The sequence below is a fragment of the Convolutriloba macropyga genome, chromosome 7 (assembly GCF_964194025.1).
Source record: "Convolutriloba macropyga chromosome 7, txConMacr16.3, whole genome shotgun sequence".
Taxonomy (NCBI): domain Eukaryota; kingdom Metazoa; phylum Xenacoelomorpha; order Acoela; family Convolutidae; genus Convolutriloba; species Convolutriloba macropyga.
Window position 1 is genome coordinate 10,402,553 of NC_134474.1, and position 18,400 is coordinate 10,420,952.

At 35.3% G+C, this 18,400-nt stretch overlaps 1 protein-coding gene across 1 annotated transcript in view; it reads left to right on the forward strand.

Moving 5' to 3' along the window:
• The window catches only part of LOC142342082 (uncharacterized), a 64,304-nt gene that overhangs the window by 37,875 nt on the left and 8,029 nt on the right, over nt 1-18,400 (forward strand). The window contains exon 3 of the mRNA XM_075393271.1: nt 2,680-2,961. Within this exon, the coding sequence (XP_075249386.1) occupies nt 2,680-2,961 (282 nt within the window). The remainder of the gene's footprint in view (nt 1-2,679; nt 2,962-18,400) is intronic.

Consider the following 18,400-nt stretch of genomic DNA (forward strand, 5'->3'; position numbering starts at 1 on the left):
AAATTACTCCTCGCACCCATTTGTCTCTTTTCTCACAAAAAACTCTAGCCTTTTTTCTTCTTTATTTGACTCCGAGGTTTTTCAATTTTAGCCAATTCAATAGAAAAGACTAATGTATCAGATGTTAAATTGTACAAAATTTTTTTGATACGTTTGTTTCTCTTGGCTCGTATGTTTACTTTTTTGCTCTTTTTGTTAACAGATAAACTGTAACTCTGTTGTTAAACAGATAATTTCAGCGAAAAAAACAGCTAACCGCTTATAAAAGCTATGTTTCAACTCTGGCATCAAGAACTATTTCAAATAATTAAGCAGTTCTCAGTATTCCTTAACCAGTTCGCGAACTTTCCTACTCTTTTCCGTTTTATAAAAATCACTTTGTAACTAAATAGTCGTGTACTTTCTATAGAAACGAAATTTCTATTTAAAAATATCCTATTTAAAAAAATAAGAAAACTTAAGAAGTTATAGAAAAGTACTAACCTTGAGTTTTTTCTCGGAGGTTTCGAACTATATTGGAATGAATGGATAATGGCTAAGTGAAAGAAGACTTTATGAGCAGTTAGTTCAACAAATATTGATTTTGATAAGCAATGGCAGTTCTGACTTTGTCTAAATTGAACGGATTTTGAACTTTTAATGAAACTTAGATTTCTTTACTCTAATTAATAGGTATTTACTAAGTTGGTAAGACAGAGAGAGATTTCGTGTTTTGATGTTATTTTCTTAGTAGGAATAAGTACCAGAAGTTAACTGGTGCAAGTCAAGTTTTGATAAGTGTATGATTAGGCCCGTTTTTCATTATAAAATTGTTAGGGCAGAACGTCTTTAAGATAGCTAAAGACGCAGAGAAGGCTTACTAAAAAAAAACAATAATTAAGATTTACGTTCGAAACTTGTTGGAGTTTTGAACCCAAAGCCCTTGAACCACCTCAGCAGACATCTAAAATTCTTCTAAAATTCTACACCTTCATTGCTATCCAGTAATATAACTTTTTAGTGAAGTTTGTTGTTCGCTAATAATGTTCGCCTATGTTTCAATATTTTTCTTGTCAAATAGACAAAATTCCTGAAAATGTCTGTGAACAAGTCTGGCAGTGAAAACTGATATAAAAAAACTGACTGCAGGCAGTTTCTTACAATTATCTCGGCCAATGATTTTTGGTTCCTACATTTCTTTTATGTAGGTGCCCATTCCATACTTTTGTAACTAAGGTAAAAAGGAATCTAAGAAAACATTATTTTTATTGTTTGACTGCTTATTCTAGCGAACTTGTGAAAAAGACATTTTCATAAAACTCCCAAGTTTTTCCGATAATTAAATTTTGCCATTAAATAGAATAAAATTTGTTTTCTTAAGTTAATTTTGCTGGCTTGAAACCTACCAATTCAAGTTGGAGCTCCACTTGTTCGAACTTATCACATAATGAGGGATTTTTTTGCTATGTTTTTATCTTTTGTTGTATTTGATAAAAAAAGAATGCCAATCATTAAAACTCATTAAACTTTCTAGATAGATTAAGTTGGAGTAATTTAGCGGTAGCTGACAAAGTCTTCACTGAAACTATGAAACGGTAGCCGATGTTTTTATGTAAGACTCTTTCAAATTCGTTCGGATCGAGTTCAAGTTTCTGTCGTTCCTGCTGCCCAAACATTTGTACAGATCACAAAATCTCAAATCATAATAGCAAAAAAATCTAGCTTGGCGTTTTTTGATGCAAATTAAAAGGCCAAAATACGGAGTGAACTTAAAAAATAAGTATACAGGGCTCATGTTTCTGGATGCTGTAGAAAAGTTGTTTCGACAAACTAACCGTACTTTACTATGTTAAGTTCTCGCATGAAGATGCATCATTGTCCAACTTATAGCAGTTTTGGAATCAATTCCGAGTCATGAAGCAAACATTCAAAAACAATTTGAAACAACTGATACCAAATATTTTGTATATTTCAAATTAACTAAGACGATAAAATGCAGGCAAAAATAACCAATTCAACTATTATAGCAGTTCTCTATTAGTATTACTTAACCAGTTCGAGAATTTTTTTACTCTTTTCCCTTTTATAACGATAACTTTTTAACTAGTTTTTTATTGTAATTTATAGTTCCGTCGCTTTATAAGCTATACAAACTATTATTATAGTAAAAACGTTCATTACTCTTTAGTTTTTTCACAGAATAAAACTTAAAAAAATGTAAAAGGGGTTGGGTGGGGCAGTCCTTAAATTGCAAGTGCTGTGATTTTTGAAGAAAACGGCCACATCATTTACAGAGATTTTTTATTGATAATTGGGAAATATTGACTTGAAATCAACTGATTTTGATATTTCATTTTCATCGAACGTTTATACGCTCTTCCAGTAAAATGTTTTCTCTGTAAATCATGAAAATTTGTTTAAGTAGGTAGAAATTAAAACAAAAGCTAATTGGGAAAAGGTTACATAGAATTCCGTCAGTTTCTTAGTAACAGACTATTTGCTGATTAACATCTGTTCGCATCTCTGCTCGTGATAAATTTGGCATATCTCAGAGAAAATTTAAGTTATCAATAACGAACTTCTCGGTAGATATTTTAGGAGAAACAGTGGCCAAAGATTGGTTCTAATTTAGAGCTAAAGAGCGTTTAGTAGTTTATTCGCCTTCGTTGGAGTGTTAATTGATTTGTTAATTGATTTTAGTTACAATAGGAGATTTCGTGATTCGGATCAGAAACCACGCGGTCACTGTCTACTGCCTAGCCAACGATGGTGAATCGGCCAAAACGTACTTAAATGCTATCGGGGCGTCTGTCTGGGCCGGGTCAAAATATTCCGACGCCCTGCCTCTAGCTACTGCTGCATCTACTTTTTTGAAAGTGCGAATTGAAATCAGTGAATGTATGTCCTACATAAATCCCTACGACACGACTTTCGCTACTTATGGTGCTACTGGGCCAGTTGGGTTCGCTACCGAAGCGTTGTGTAAGTGATCTTTTTATCCTTTTTCACCAAAACATAGTGCAAATATACAGAAATCTAGGATCTGTTCCCTTCGTGCCAATTAGTTCAACTCCGTCGGTTATCCTGTGGGATCTTGCAAAATTCTTACCTGTATCGGTTATCTCGCAGGATCTTGCAAAATTCTTACCTGTATCGGTTATCCTGCAGGATCTTGCAAAATTCTTACCTGTATCGGTTATCTTGCAGGATCATGCAAAATTTTTGCCCGTGTCGGTTATTTCGCAAACTATTGCATGATTTTTGCCTATGTCGGTTATCTTGTAAGATCTTTCAAGATTCTTGCACGTGAAGATTATCTTGCAAGATCTAGCAAGATTTTGGCCTGTGTCGGTTATCTTGCTTAGAACAGTAATCATTAGGATTTTAGCAACGCAACCGTCTTATGAAGAAAGCCGCTATCTTACAAGAAACTAGCAAGAGTGTAACAAGATAACCGTCTTTTTCATTATAATAAATTCCCATAACAGATGGAAGTTGTTCTGTAAGCTGTTCTGTTATGAAATAATTTTCATAAGTTGTTCTGAGATATATATATATATATATATATATATATATATATATATATATATATTTATATATATATATATATATATATATATATATATAAGTTTATTGGTTGTTTGTTTTAATCGGTGTAATCAGTCTAATGTAATCGGAACTTGATTGATCAGTTTTTGAACCAAAATTAAAATAGGAATTGAAAAAATATATATTAATTATTCAAGATACAAACATTATACAGCCTTTGACCCTTAACTTTCAAATTTGCTACATTTGGTGCCAAATTTTACATTGTCGTTGGTCAATTTAATATTGAAGTTTGAAAACTAAATCAAACAGTGATCTTGGTATATTCTGATTGAAGCTGAGTACTTTTCCGAAAAAAACTGTTTAGAGCCAAAAAGAAATGTTTAGCAAAAAGGGACAGATGCACTCAATTGACACTAGTATTCACATAGCGCACTAGGAAAGGGGGGTTATCATGCCATGGGGATGACAGGGTACAAATCCCATGCATTATAACAGGGTATAAGTTTGCATGGGGATAATATGGAATGATCCTTAATCATGGGATAATAGGGTATACATGCGGATAGTAGTGTTCTAATTTTAGTTACATGGGATAAAAGCGTATTGAGTATTGCATGGTGACAAAAGCATATATATATATATATATATATATATATATATATATATATTCACATGTATATCATACGGAGAGAAAATAGGGGAAGAGTGAGGATATGAAAACGCGAAGACAAAACACTTGGGGAGGTATTCAAGGGAGTAAAATAAAATTCATTTTGAGAAACTATGGGGAAGGTAATGGCATCAACGATTGCGACGGTAGACAAAAAAATTATTCACAAAAACTATTTGTTTTTGAAAGAAAATTATCCTGAATATGGAGAAAGATTTGTGTACTTTTCAGCAACTTGTTTGCATTTGGATCCCAACAATGATCATGACATTGCTCTTAAACTGCGTCCCTGGGGGGATAATTGGGATTGATAATTCGTCGCTGAACAAATTTTTCAAATCCTTCAAAATTTTGGGTGGCATGCTATTCTTCACGATGCGGCCGGTTGTGCTTATGAATTTAGCGAAAAGGGACCGGGCTACTCATAAGTTTTACCTTGTCCATTCACAAACGATTATCTTGGTCACTTGACCGGCTTTCTATTTTGTCTTTATGCGAAAATTTTCAAAATACGATTGTTGAGTCTGTTGGAATGCTGAAATCAGGTGCGGTTGTTCTAGATTTTGAAAGTTTCGCAATAAATCTAGCTTCATAGTTACAGAACTTGCTTTTGCTACCGAGAACTTTATCGACATAATTTCCTTCCTACCTCCCAATTCATAGAGAACGCTCTCTTCAAGTGATCGAAATTCTTACCAGTGGGTTTCTAAGTTCTTGCACGGTCTTCGGTGGGAAATGGGGGAATATCCGTACTGCTATTCTGAACAAATCATAGACAGCGTTATTCTTCGATTTCCTTTAGTGGTATTTTACGCCAAGGGCAAAGAGAAAACAAGTACTCTCACGGAACTACTTCGGAAAAACGTAATAAGTTTGTAGAAATTGTCTTGTCCAAAAGATTAACATTTGAAGTTATGTCGAGAAACTCCTTTTTGCAACCGACATGCACTGAGTTGCCCAAAAAGACACAGGAGAAGGCATTGCGCGAGGAAGAAAGCCCTGTTGTTCTATCACTGGTTGATGAATGAAACGACGTCCAGAGAAGACAAATCCATCACTGCTTCAATTGAAATTATCTCCAAACTTGAAAGTGTACAGTTGAATAGCTATCGACAATCAATTGACTGTAACTCTAGCAAAGGAGAAAATAAATTGACTCTCGTGGACAAACAATTCTGAGAAAACAGCAGATGGTGTGTTGTGACGCGGTAAATAGAAGCTTTTAAGAAATATCTCTCTCTCGTAGAATACTTTCAATTCCACCATGTTTATACAAGAGAAAATGCGAAGACTGAAGCTAACCCCTTTACCTATGCCCCAGCGTGCAGTACCAATTCTGATGTCTCTGCACAATGAGAGTCTTCCCAAAGACATCAAGCAGCAGGTGAAAAAAACGATGTAGAGTCCATTGTTTTCAGAGATAAAGTAGACTCAGCTAGTGCAAATTTTTCAATCTTTCAAAGAAATGATGACAAAGACTCTGAATATGTGTTGTATGAAATATATATTGCTGAAAAAAATATTTTTTCAAGTCAATTTTCTCCAAAAAATTTGCAAAATGAGTCAAACGGAAGATCAGTTGGATTCGCGCGGAGGGCTAACTGACTTGGTTTTTGACGAGCACCAAGAAAGTTAAAACCAAGATTATTTGATCAGAAGTGGTATATTCTACACAAATTTTTATAATAATTTTTCTTATAATTGTTTTTCTAATCAATATAGTGTTTTTCAAACTTGATTGCGAAGAATCAACTTTTTGGTTTTCTTTACTCTTGTGAACAGTTGGGTTTGACAAAAGTTTTCTAAGTTAGCAACTGCGGGGCAACGTAGAAAAATCAATGGGAACACTGATATATGTTAAAATATATGTTAAACACAACTTGTTTCAACAGAGCAAATAGTCTAGAACAATTGATTTGAATACAACACGTATAATTTTGTTCAAATCACCACGAGACACACATCAAATTAATTTTATTGGTCGACAACTGAATTACAAACAATTTTTGAAGGAAACTTATGAGCTAGCAATCAAGAAGCAGTTTTGTCATTTATTATTCAACTTAGATCCAAAAACATTCGACGTTCTACAATACTGTTCAAATTTTAATCCTCGAGGTTCATCAATTTTATATCTTCCATCAGCTAGTGCTGTTATCGCAAATGTAGCTGAAGAGCTGAAGAGAGAGAAAGAGCTATGTATGCTGCAGCAGATGCTAAATACATCGGACTCAAAAGTAGGAAAAATAATCGAGACATCTCGAAGTAAAATTATTAAATTTGAGTTCTTACTCAATAATGTCAATTGAAAAGTTCCAGTTAATAAAACCCAATCAAAAGGTTCCTAGAAATCATTCAAAACACTACTATCTAATCAAACAAATTTGAAACAAAAGAGAAAATTTTTAGCCAAAGAAACAGAGTTTGTGAGAATTCTTGGTTTTTCTTGCTATCGATACTTGACAAAGCATAATGCATACAGAAGACCTCAACTTAATTCAAAAACAAAACTTTTTGTTCAATCAGCCCGTAAAAAATGAAATTCTCGAAAACCCTATTTATGAACAGAGGGCAGCTCAGTTATCATTCTTTCAATGTAATCAGTCTGAAAAACCACAAAAAAAGACAAGCCTGTTGAAACTATGAACAAAGTTTATGAAAACAAGGGGGCTACTAAAGAAGAAACATCAAAACCAGGCAGCAAAGACAGAGAGATGGAACCAACATTAGGCAAACAAAAAATATCTCTGTCCGTGTTTATACTATCTGAACTTGAACCAATGGTTAAAAACAAAATTAAGCAATCTGAAATCTTACTTGAACAAATTATGCAATTTGACGTCACTTCCAATGAAGGAAACGATTTTCTTATATCATCAAAGAACCACTGGGCGTTAAAATTTCTATTTTTCTGTGTAATTTGCAGCAACCAACAAAAAACTAACAATAAAAAAATTCAAAAATTTTGACTGCTCTCGATATATCAGCTTATTTATTCGCAAACACACAAGCAAATCTTAGAAACCTCGTTGGAAAGTGAACAAGGATTTTACCCAAGCCGAGCAAAACTCAGCATTAGTTGTTCTAAATCAGCCCCAAAAAGAATTTACGAAGAAACGAGAGACAAAACGATAGACAAAAAAAGAGACCAGTAAAAAAAATGGTTTTTCTTCCTCTGAAGTAAAACGTTTCGACCAGCTCCATTTAGAAGGAGCAGCTTCCTATGGAAGCACAAAACACTTACATCCTTAGAGCTAGCTTGTATTAGGCAAAGTGCGGTCCTAATTAGAGACAAAACCGTCTTTCACAAAGTACCGTTCAATTCTATTAAAATTTCCCAGGCTGAATGTTTTTGTAAAATACATAAACAAAATTTGGTCATTGCGTTTGGCGCACGTCGACAAACTAGCAAATATAACAGTAACATAAAGTGTCTCCTGGTAGCATTTGACTGTCTTTCAAGATAGTTACTAGTGGAACCCTTGACAACAAAGTATGCGAAGTAAACAGCTAAAGCCTTCCAAAAGATGATCAAAAACAAGCATCCTGAAAAAGTGTGGGTTTACGATGGTAAAGAGTTTCTTGGAGCATTCAAACAATTGTGCAACAAACGTGGAATTCCTTTATACATTATTTTCAGCGAAAAAACAATCTGCATTTGCTGACAAGAATATTAGGTCACTCAAACAAAAAATAATTCATCGGTACCTCAAAAAATGGACATATTCCTACATTGACCAATTAGTGAAAAAACAATCTTCTCAAGAGCAAATCGGGTAACTATACTTGCACCAAATAAGGTTACAAAAAAGGATGTACCACGGTTAGTGTGATTATCGCGCAAACAAGCACAACTCAGAAGCCCAAAATTTACTTTGGCAATTATTTGAGACTTTTTAAAAAACGACCAAGCTTTCCGGAAAAATTACAAGCAATCATTAGCAGACAAAGTAATAACGGTAATAACGGGAATACCGACATTATACCCACCAACAAACTCTTTAGTCGACGCAGACAAAGAACCAATTAAAATAAAACTTTAACAACCAAAATAACAACTTGTCAGGCTCCCTCTCGTCGAATATGACCAACGACCGGTTTGAAAACAAAATTACAGTTCATGTTGTGTCATCCGCTTCAATGGAAAGACTTGATTCAAACACAATTGCATCATTTCGGAAATTTTTAATGACGAATATCAACTTGCAGGTGACTGGAGAGTGGCGTTTGGTGAAATAGTATTCCCAACAATAGAGAATATTATGGACGGAAATCTAACCGTGTACAACTTAAAACACTATGAAGATTCTCAAAAAATGTTTTCGGGAGCCAATGTTAATTCTAGGCCATGTAGCGGGCAAAAAGCGGGCAAATTTTATGCCAGGATCATTAGATACGGTGGCGCAACTTGTTGTCACAATTACGCGCAAAGTAGATGGATTGTCCCATTTTTCTTTCAGAGAAATTAAGAGCTCTGGAAAATACGAAATTTTCCAAGGGAAGTATGAGAGAATTACATTTTCCAGTGAAGAAATTTCCAGCACCATTGGCTTTAAAAAAATTCCTGGCGGTAACGGAAATCATATTGTGTACAAAACGAATCCAAATGCAAACAAGCCTATGAAAAGTAATGAGACAAAAGCATATTGTGGGGTTTTTGCAGCCAACTTTTGTGCTGAAAAACATCTTATTTTCTTCTATACAAACAAAATTGAAAGCCAATACGTTGGTGACACTAAGGCACCTCTTTTGAGAATCATTGATTCGAAACAACGTTTGAAAAACGGTAGTGTATGTGAGCTTGAACCAACTCATCGAATCATTTTTACAAAATTATACTACAAGAAACTTTTCACAATTCAATCAATTTCAAGTGAACTGCGGACGGAAACAGGACAATTAGTTCCTTTTTTTGGAACTGGAAAATTACTCTCACACAACAATTCGAAAACTTTTCCCAATAAAATGGATTCTTTCTATGCTCATCAAGAGACGTCTTTGCCTCATTTCCCTGGACATCATCGAAAAAAAAGAGAAAGTAGTTTTTACGCTTCAGCTGCAGGCATTGGACGTGCTGTACTGCCCCTAGCACGTCGCTTCAATTTTTAAACTGCTCAACGTATTGGAATAAAGCCTCTAAAACAAAGTGCACCACAGATTCTGGACGTAGTGGGGAACAAAAAATCTCCTAAACAAGCAATTTAGAACACAATTTCAAAAACTGTTAGAAAAACAGACTGGTGGCTCTCTGCGAATTAATTTGCGTCGCAGGAAATCAAAACGAAGCCAACCAATGAAAGTACACGACAAACTTAGAGAGATCATTTCAACGCGTAGAGCACCGAAAAGAAGTCGGTCAGATTTTTTTTGCTAAAAATGAAGATGATTGCTAATTTGTTACCATCAGAACCAACTCAATGCTCATTGGATATATTTGAAAAACCTTAAATACTGGTGAATTTTGCTAGAGCAGGTTTGTGTGTATCGAAACTGTTTGCATGTGGCAGATAGTCCAATATCTACAGCTGACGACAAACGTCTTTACTTTAATACAATATCGGATCTAGCTTACGTTAATAATGGACAGGGATTAAGTTCGACAGATTACTCAAACCATTTATAATAATTTTTGATTTGACCAGTAATCAACAAGCATCCCATAACATTATTCACCCTGAACTGACAAACTGTTCAATTTCTATTGAGTTAAAAAATTTTTTGGAGTTACCAAACAAGATTGAGAATTTCATTATTGGTGAAAAAGCTAGTATAATTTTTGTTGATAGATCAAGAAAGATATCAAAAAATCATATTTTGACAAACTAAAAATAAGCGAAGACAATTTCAATGATCTAAATCAAAGACGTGCTTTACTCGAGCATAAATTTCTGGGTGTCTTCGTTGCAGAGAGAAATGAGACAAAAGCATATTATGGTGATTTTCCAGCCGACTTTTCTGCTTAAAATCGTCTTACTTTCCTCTATACAAACAAAATTGAAAGCCAATACGTCGGTGACACTAGGGCACCTCTTTTCAGAATCATTGATTTGAAAGAGCGTCTGAACAACGGTAGTGTATGTGAGCTTGAACCAACTCATTGGAACGTTTTTACAAATTTAATCTACAAGAAACTTTTGACCAACACAATTCAATCAGTTTCAATTGAACTGCGGAAGGAAACACGAAAATTATTTCCCTTTTCGGGAACTGGAAAATTTTTCTAACACAACAATTAAAAAATTTTGTCCCATTGAAATGGATTCGTACTATGCTAATCAAGCGACGTCTTTGCTTCATTTCTCTGGACATTATCGAAAAATGAGGAAAATGTTTTGGCGCTTTAGATGCACGAATTGGACGTGTTGCACTGGCCCTAGCACGTCGCTTCATTTTGTCAACTGCTCAACGTATTGGAAAAAAGCTCCTGAAACAAAGTATACCAGAGATTCTGGACGTAGTGGGCAACAAAACATCTCCTAAACAAGCAATTTAGAGCACAATTTCAAAAACTGTTAAAAAACAGTCTGGTTGCTCTCTGCGAATTAATTTGCGTCGGAGGAAATCAAAACGAAGCAAACCAATGAAAGTAAGGGACAAACTTAGAGAGACCGTTTCAACGCACAAAGCACCAAAAAGAAGTCGGTTGGAATTTTTTTGCTTAAGTCGAAGATGATCGTTAATTAGTTATCATCAAAACCAACTCATTTCTCATTGGATTTATTTGCAAAACCCTAATTACTGGTGAATTTTGATGGTACTTCTTGTCAAAAATTGGGTCCAAGCTACAGCCCATATGAACCCATGTAAGATTTTGATGTCACTTGTTGATAGAAACAACTTCACTGATTTGCAAAACGTTTTTCTCGAAATTAAATGTAAAAATGTTCAGTCTTCGGAAGCTGATTTGAAATATGACGCTGCAGCCACCGCTGACATTACAAAAACATATTTTCCCTACTTTTGCAATAATGTGTTACATTCAATATTCTCTGATTGCACAGAGTCTGCTAATGGACAAAAACTTTCAAACGCTAACGGAAATTATGCTCACAAAAATTTTATTGAGACCCAGTTCTCACATAATAAAGATGCAAAAAATACATAGCTAACCTGTCAGTGCTACTCTTTTGAGGAAAACCTGGGAACGCTATCAACTGCAGAAGTGAACAGAAGAAAACTTTTGGTGAGACGATCAGCTGAATGCACGTTCTATGGCAAAATTGATGTTGACTTTTTCACCTGTGACAGAGATCTGCTAAGTGATGTGACACTGCACATTGCATTCAAACGCTCAATTGTAGTTTTTGCTATAATTTCTGATGATGCTGAGAAACAACACAAATTAAACAAAGTCGAAGCTAATTTGTATGTGCGGAAGATGACCCTTAATGACACTGTTGTGTCTTCCTTTCAAAAAACATTATTGAGTAGTCCTGCCCCCTATCTTTACCTTGAAACACTCACAAAAACTTTTCTGGCTTCAACGGTTTAACAAAGTTGAAAATAAGAAGATCTTTTTGCGAGAGAACCGATCCGACGACTGGCGATCTGCTTAAATACAGATGAAGCTTTTCTGGGTAACAAACGGCAAAATTTGTTTCCTTTTCGACAATTCAATCTAGAGCAGATTTATGTATATCTGAACGCTTTGCTGTGGCAAATAGTCCAGTATCTACAGCTGACTGCAAACGTCTTCACTTTAATACAATATCTGATCTAGCTTACAATAATAAAGGACATGGAATAACCAAACCATTTCATAACGGTTTTTGATTTGTCCAGTACCCCACAAGCATACCATAACTTTATTGCTTGAACTGAATTATATACCCTGCACTGACAAACTTTTCAATTTCTATTGAATTAACATTTTCTGTGGCCACACCAAACAATATTGAGATTTTCGTTATAGGTAAAGAAGCTAGAAAAATTTTTGTTGAAGGGTGCAAGAAGGGTATCAAAGAATCACATTTTAACTTAAAAAGAACTAAAAAAGAACGAAGACGATATCAGTGATCTAATTCAAAGATGTTCTTTACTCAAACATTAATTGCTGAGCATTTTCGCTGCGAATTTTTTTCCCTAAAAGTTGAAACAGAACAGTTTCCTAATTGTTAACGCAGCAACTGGAGAAAATTGTGGTATCCATTGGTTATTTTGCGACAGAAAGAAGATCAATTGTTCTTTTCTGAACCCCTCGGACAGTCTATTTTGTCATACAAAGATGTCTACCAAAGAAAAATTTCTCTAGAAGAAAATGCGAAAATTCATCAGTTCCTGGAGGAACCGCCAATTCAAATTACAAACTGAAAACTTTTTGGATTTTTTTGCATTTACATTGCTCATCATATTTTGAACTCACAAAAAATTGTAAAACTGAGTGATGCTCAATTAATTCGCTTTGCTTTTCACATGATGTATTAACCATTCCTTGATTGCAATAAATTATTTTTATACAAAATTGCAAACACTCAACAAATCAGTATCAAAATTCAGTTTTCGGTATCCACTAACAGAAAAATTCATATTTTGACAGAAAGCACCAGAACGGGGACCAGACAAAATGTTCTCAACTCTTCGAATAGTTTCATATTAACAAAATCAGTTTGAACTTGTTTCTATGAATAATGGGTGTTGTAGATAGCCTTTTGAGCAATTACTGGCATCTTTGCAAAGAGTTTTTGATTCATATTGACTGGTTTTGCATAGCTGTTTTTAAAATTATTGTAGGTAAAAGCTGGCAGTTGTTTGCGTACTATCTGGGAGTCAACTTTTGCTGTGGAGCTGTTGAATTGAACCGCCCCTTTGAGCTTTGTAAAGACGTCTCCTTTAGCCTGCAAAGTTGCGCAGTCGAAAATTAGAATTTGAAAGCTGTAAAAATACAAGGCGCAGAAAAAACTGGTTTTGTTTCAAAGTTTCTTGTTGGAAAATTGTTGTACCAATCATAACTTGATAATAGTTAATTACTAAACTGCTAACCTCAGAATCAAAACGGACACACAGTGCATAAACTTTTGTGTTAGATAAGGTAGGTTTCTCTTCAACAATCTGAATTTTGAACTGTTTTTGAAATTGTTTAAAGTAATTTTGTGAGCGCTCGTGCATCGCCTCAACCATTTTTGTTGCTTGTGTTTGTCTTAGAAATATCTTCTGAATTTTGTCGGAATTGTTGTTTTTTGCTTGAAATGGTTTTGTTGTTTCCTCTTCTGTGAACTGAGAGCGTTTATGTGCTGAATTTTCAATCAAGTTCTCAAATTCTTGAAGAGTTAGTGAAACTCTCCGCTGAAATTCGTATTCGCTTTCCGCTTTCTCGAACAATTTTATAAACACATAGGTCCGCGTCCTTTCATGCGTTTTCACAGTTGCTCTGATTAAGCGCTTATTAGTTTTCAAAATGTCTTCGAATTCTGTGTCTTTAGTGGAAGTGAAAGGCATGGGGCAACCAAAGTTTATCTCTTTCAAATAAAATTGTAAGCACTCCACCTCAATGGCGTCGGCAAGCTTGGATTACACATGTCTCATCAAACTCTCAAATAAAAACAAATGGTTGGCGAAGACAGTCTCAAGTACGCCTACGGCGTACTTGAGTCTGTTCATTACAATTTTTTGTCAAACTTATGGTATTCTTAATGTGATTTTTCGAACACTTTCACATGCGTAATGCACTCATATACACTAAAAAATAGAAACAGATGCGACATCAGATAATAAACATACATGTTGAACAAAACTTGAAAGGCATAAAGTAATTATATACACAAATTAAAAGCAGATATCAATTCAGATAGGAAACTACACATTGAACACAAAATTGATCAACAATGTAATTGAAAACAGATGTAACCCTAGTTAACAACATTTGGTACGCTCAAGTTAAAATTGTGTGTGTTTATTAGCTCACAATTAAAAACAGATTTGACCCGAAGTTACGTGAAACTGTCACAAAAGTTACACATAGACACCCCGAGCTCTAATTCGACGGCATTCATACAGTGTTGAGTCAAATTGTAATTTGTTTCCAGCAGCAACTTGAAACCTGTTTAACTGAATTCTTTTACACTCAATTCTAAAATGTTGGTTAGAATTCTTGAACAGACCGAGGCTTCTTGGGAAAGAATATTAGTTTATAGAGACAGTTTACGAAAATTTTGTGGCTCTTATTCAAGAAGGAAAACAAGACAATGTGTGGAACTTTTACCGTTACTGTCTTCTTCCAAAGCTTCATATAAATGCTGCTGCTGACCTGACCCAAAAGGCCGACCCGTCCGAAAGCAGTATTATTACTTCTGATGGTCTCCAACCGGCAAACGTGCTGCCAGCATTTCAAAATTGTAATTAGGACATGTTACTTGATGAAATAAAACTTAATTTCCACCGAAACGACTGTGACTGCGTACCTTTGTTTGAAAATCAACTCGGAGCTCATCAAGCTTATGACGATCTGGCCAATTTGTGGGGACCAAAAATTCACCGTCTTCACCAGACAGTGAGAAATTACTAACTAGTCTACCTACGAAATCATCAGTTCACAACAACAACAACCCGCCAAACAATTTCGATAACTTTGACGTGAAAGCTCTGTCTGAAATAACTTTTCAAACGCCAAAACGAGAACCTCTGAGCACCATTTTTCAAACGCGCACTTGTTCAGAGACTCCAAACGTTGGCGGTGCACAAAAAAAGCGACGATCAGAAAATTTTTTGATGGAGTCATTCGATTAAATTAACATATTTAAAACTTGAAACGTTACTGTCATATTAAAAACTGTTTGAATTTTGAGGAGCTGAGTTGTGCGTGTGTTTGTTATACAAATTACTTCGTTTCGACTTCATGAAATTTCAATGTAAATTTTTTATGTCCATTTTGTGTTTATATTCAAAGTCTTCACAAAAATGTAATTCAAGAAAGTGATCAAGTTCGGACTTGTTCAGGGAAGATTTTCCATTTCCCCTATGAAACGATCACACATATTATTTTCCTAGCAGTGATTCATTAACTACAATCACTATGAAAAGTTTAGTTTTTGTGGTAATAATCAAGAATCACACTTCCGAAACAATAAATTTGGGAAACATCTGTTGTTATGTCTTAATTTAAACGGAATTAACACAATTTCTATTCATCAAAAAATGTGTGCGCTTTTTGGCGCAAAAGAACAGTTAACATTATGTCAAAACTGTAGCAACATATGAACTCTGAAACCAAATCATAAATTGGAAAAGTTGTCGAAAAGTTGTAATCCATCAGAGATAAAAATCGGAAACTTGCACTTCACACTAAAAGTGATGTCAATAGGCTCAGTTAAAAAAAGTTTAGACGTCCACTAGCAGCACTTCCTAGCTTTGGGTTCTCGTTCAACCGGGCAAAAAAAGCAGGTTTGTACAATTTTTGAAAAACTGAAGAAAAAAGTTTTTTGAGTTATTGCACGTAGTGGGCGCACGGTATAAATTTCTCTCATAAAATCTCTCATTGAAAAAAAGACAGAAAAAAAACACATGTATCTGTCAAGTAATTTTCATTCAATGACATTGATTAATGATGATGACAGAAAAAAAAACTTTTTTCTGTTTGTTTTAGAACAAATTGTTCAATGCGGTCAGATGTTTTTCGGCCCGTTGAGCAATTTCGCTCATCGCACTTGACAGCGTAGGACAACTCTACCCACTCGTTTTTGCAGAGGTCTAAAATGGAACTTTTTTGAAAAACTCAAAGAAAGTAACCTGTTTCTTCGCTTTTTGAATTGCACTTTTTCAAGTGATTCACAACAACAATACTTGGTGTGGCCCCTCTGAGTGTCTACTAGCATATAATTTTGAAATGGCAAAGTGTTTTTCATTTTTTAACGTTTTTTTTACCAAAAAAATTCGAAATAAATTTTCCCGCCAGTTTCAACCAATCAGCTTTGACTATTTCAAATATTTGAAATTGGCGTCCGCCAAACTGAGTTGTTATACAATTTGCCTTTCATGTTACACTCTTCGTAGCAAATGCAATTACCACAAAGTCCAGTACTAGTTTTCCGAATCATTCAACTCTTTCCTAAATTCAATTCAAATTGTTATATTCAAGTCAAGTTGTTATATTCTATCATCATGACTTTTGCTTGTCAGTATTATGACTCTGTGCTTAGCACCAGAGGAAATCGTTCTCGCATTGAAACAAAATTTCATCCAGACGGAATAAAATTACCAACTTATCGCTGTTCTCTGTGCGAGTTTACATTTCGTAAAATTTCTGATTCGGAGCAACACATGCGAACTCAACATCCAAGGTTCACAAACTATTGTCGGGCTTGAGTATGACAAAATGGTGCTAGTAATAGACCTTCACGCGTTCATGAAGTTCAAACAGGGGCGCATACAGGAGCTGATTGATCAAAAAATATCAGCCAGCCTGCAAAAATTTCAATTCTCAGCAGATCTGCAACATATTAAACAATTTCTTGATCCTGATGAAGACGACAAACGTATCGCCATCATCGCTAGCTCACTGATGACTCCTGTGTGCAATGAAGGGTTCTCAAATGACAATTTTGTGGAAATGGTGGAAAGAATGCTCGCTGTGTTGTTCACTTCTGCCTCTTCTGGAAGCGGATGGTTGCTTGAAAAAGTTCTTCGCGTCAACATCAAGTTTTCCAAGTGCAGACCGGCCAGCTGCTCTTCCTATATCGACTTACTGCCAAATTTGTAGGAATACAAAACTCTACTCAACACACGGAACCATACAGACAACAACTGTTTCGTTTACAGCTCTGTCGCAGCTTCCTATCAAAATGGCAAAGAGTTTGAGGGAGGAAAAGGACGAAACGATTCTTTAAAGCTAACATCTCCAGAGTTCTACCAAATAAAACATGTCATTGCTTCAGCCTGCCGGTGAGTTTGCAATGCCCATAGGTTTCAATGACATCGATAAAGTCAAATTACTTAACGACGTAGAGGTTAACGTTTTTGGACCTGAAAACAGAGATTTGTTTCCAGTGCGAGTGTTCGAGAAGTCTACCTCAAGCCTCACTCTTGACATACTTCTTCTATATGAGAGTGACAAACATCACTACATTCTTATCTGGGAATTAACCAGGTCCTTCTGTTTTATCAAGAACAAAAATTTCACGTCCAGCCTTAACCTCTGCCGGAACTGTCTTTACTTGTGTCACAAAGATTTTAAACAATTTAAAGATCATATTGAAGTTTCCGGTCATAATCCACCAGTTGTTATTCGCATGCCAAAAACCAGCAACAATTTATACAAATTCAACAATTGGTCTCTAACCTGGTTTAATGTGCTGGTTATCCATTTTGATTTCGAAACCATTCTCAAGCCCGTACCGTCCTGCCCAGCTAGTTCAGAGAGCGCATCAACCTGATCAAATGAGATACATGAACCATTTGGAGTTGCAATAGCAGTCATAGAGCATGGTAATTCGCAGCCGAAATTCTGTCATTTGGACAGTTCACTCAACTAGATAGAAAATTTTGTGCAAATGATTCACAGGCTTGCTTAAGATATACACGAGCAGAAACGCAAGTACGCGTTCTACCGTGGTGAACTCTACAGAAGATCGAAACAAGAAAATGTTGAATTTGCGAGAAAGACTTCCTGGAGAACGATGAGAAGGACTTATATTATTTACATTTTTCCGGCATCTTTCTGGGATTGACTCATCCTAAATGCAACAGAATTTGGAGATATTCCAATTTCATTCCCGTTATTGAGCATAATATTCAAAATTATGACCTGCATCACATCTGTTTAAGTCTTTAACAATGGAAATCCACTACAACAATCAAGATGATACCATCCACTGATGCGAAATATATAACAATGCTGTTAGAAATGAAAGTGATCTCTTTCGAGACGGCTGACAAAAATTAGTACCTATTTACAAGTATTTCCGGTTTGAAGACTCCATCAAATTATAAGGTGGATCGTTAGAAAAATTGGTTGAAACGTTGCCTGATTCGGAATTTGCTATAATGGAGTCAATGTTTGCCGATATTCCCCACTCCGAACATTATCGTCTCAAACAGAAAGGGTATTACCCCCTACTTATAGATGAGCGACAGATCAAAGATTGCAGATCAAGAGTTGCCGCCACTTCAGTGAGATACTGAGTATGCCAACAAATTCGACCATTGGGTACTTCGTTCAGGTGGACCTTGAATACCCGGCAAATATTCACGATCAACATAAAGGTTATC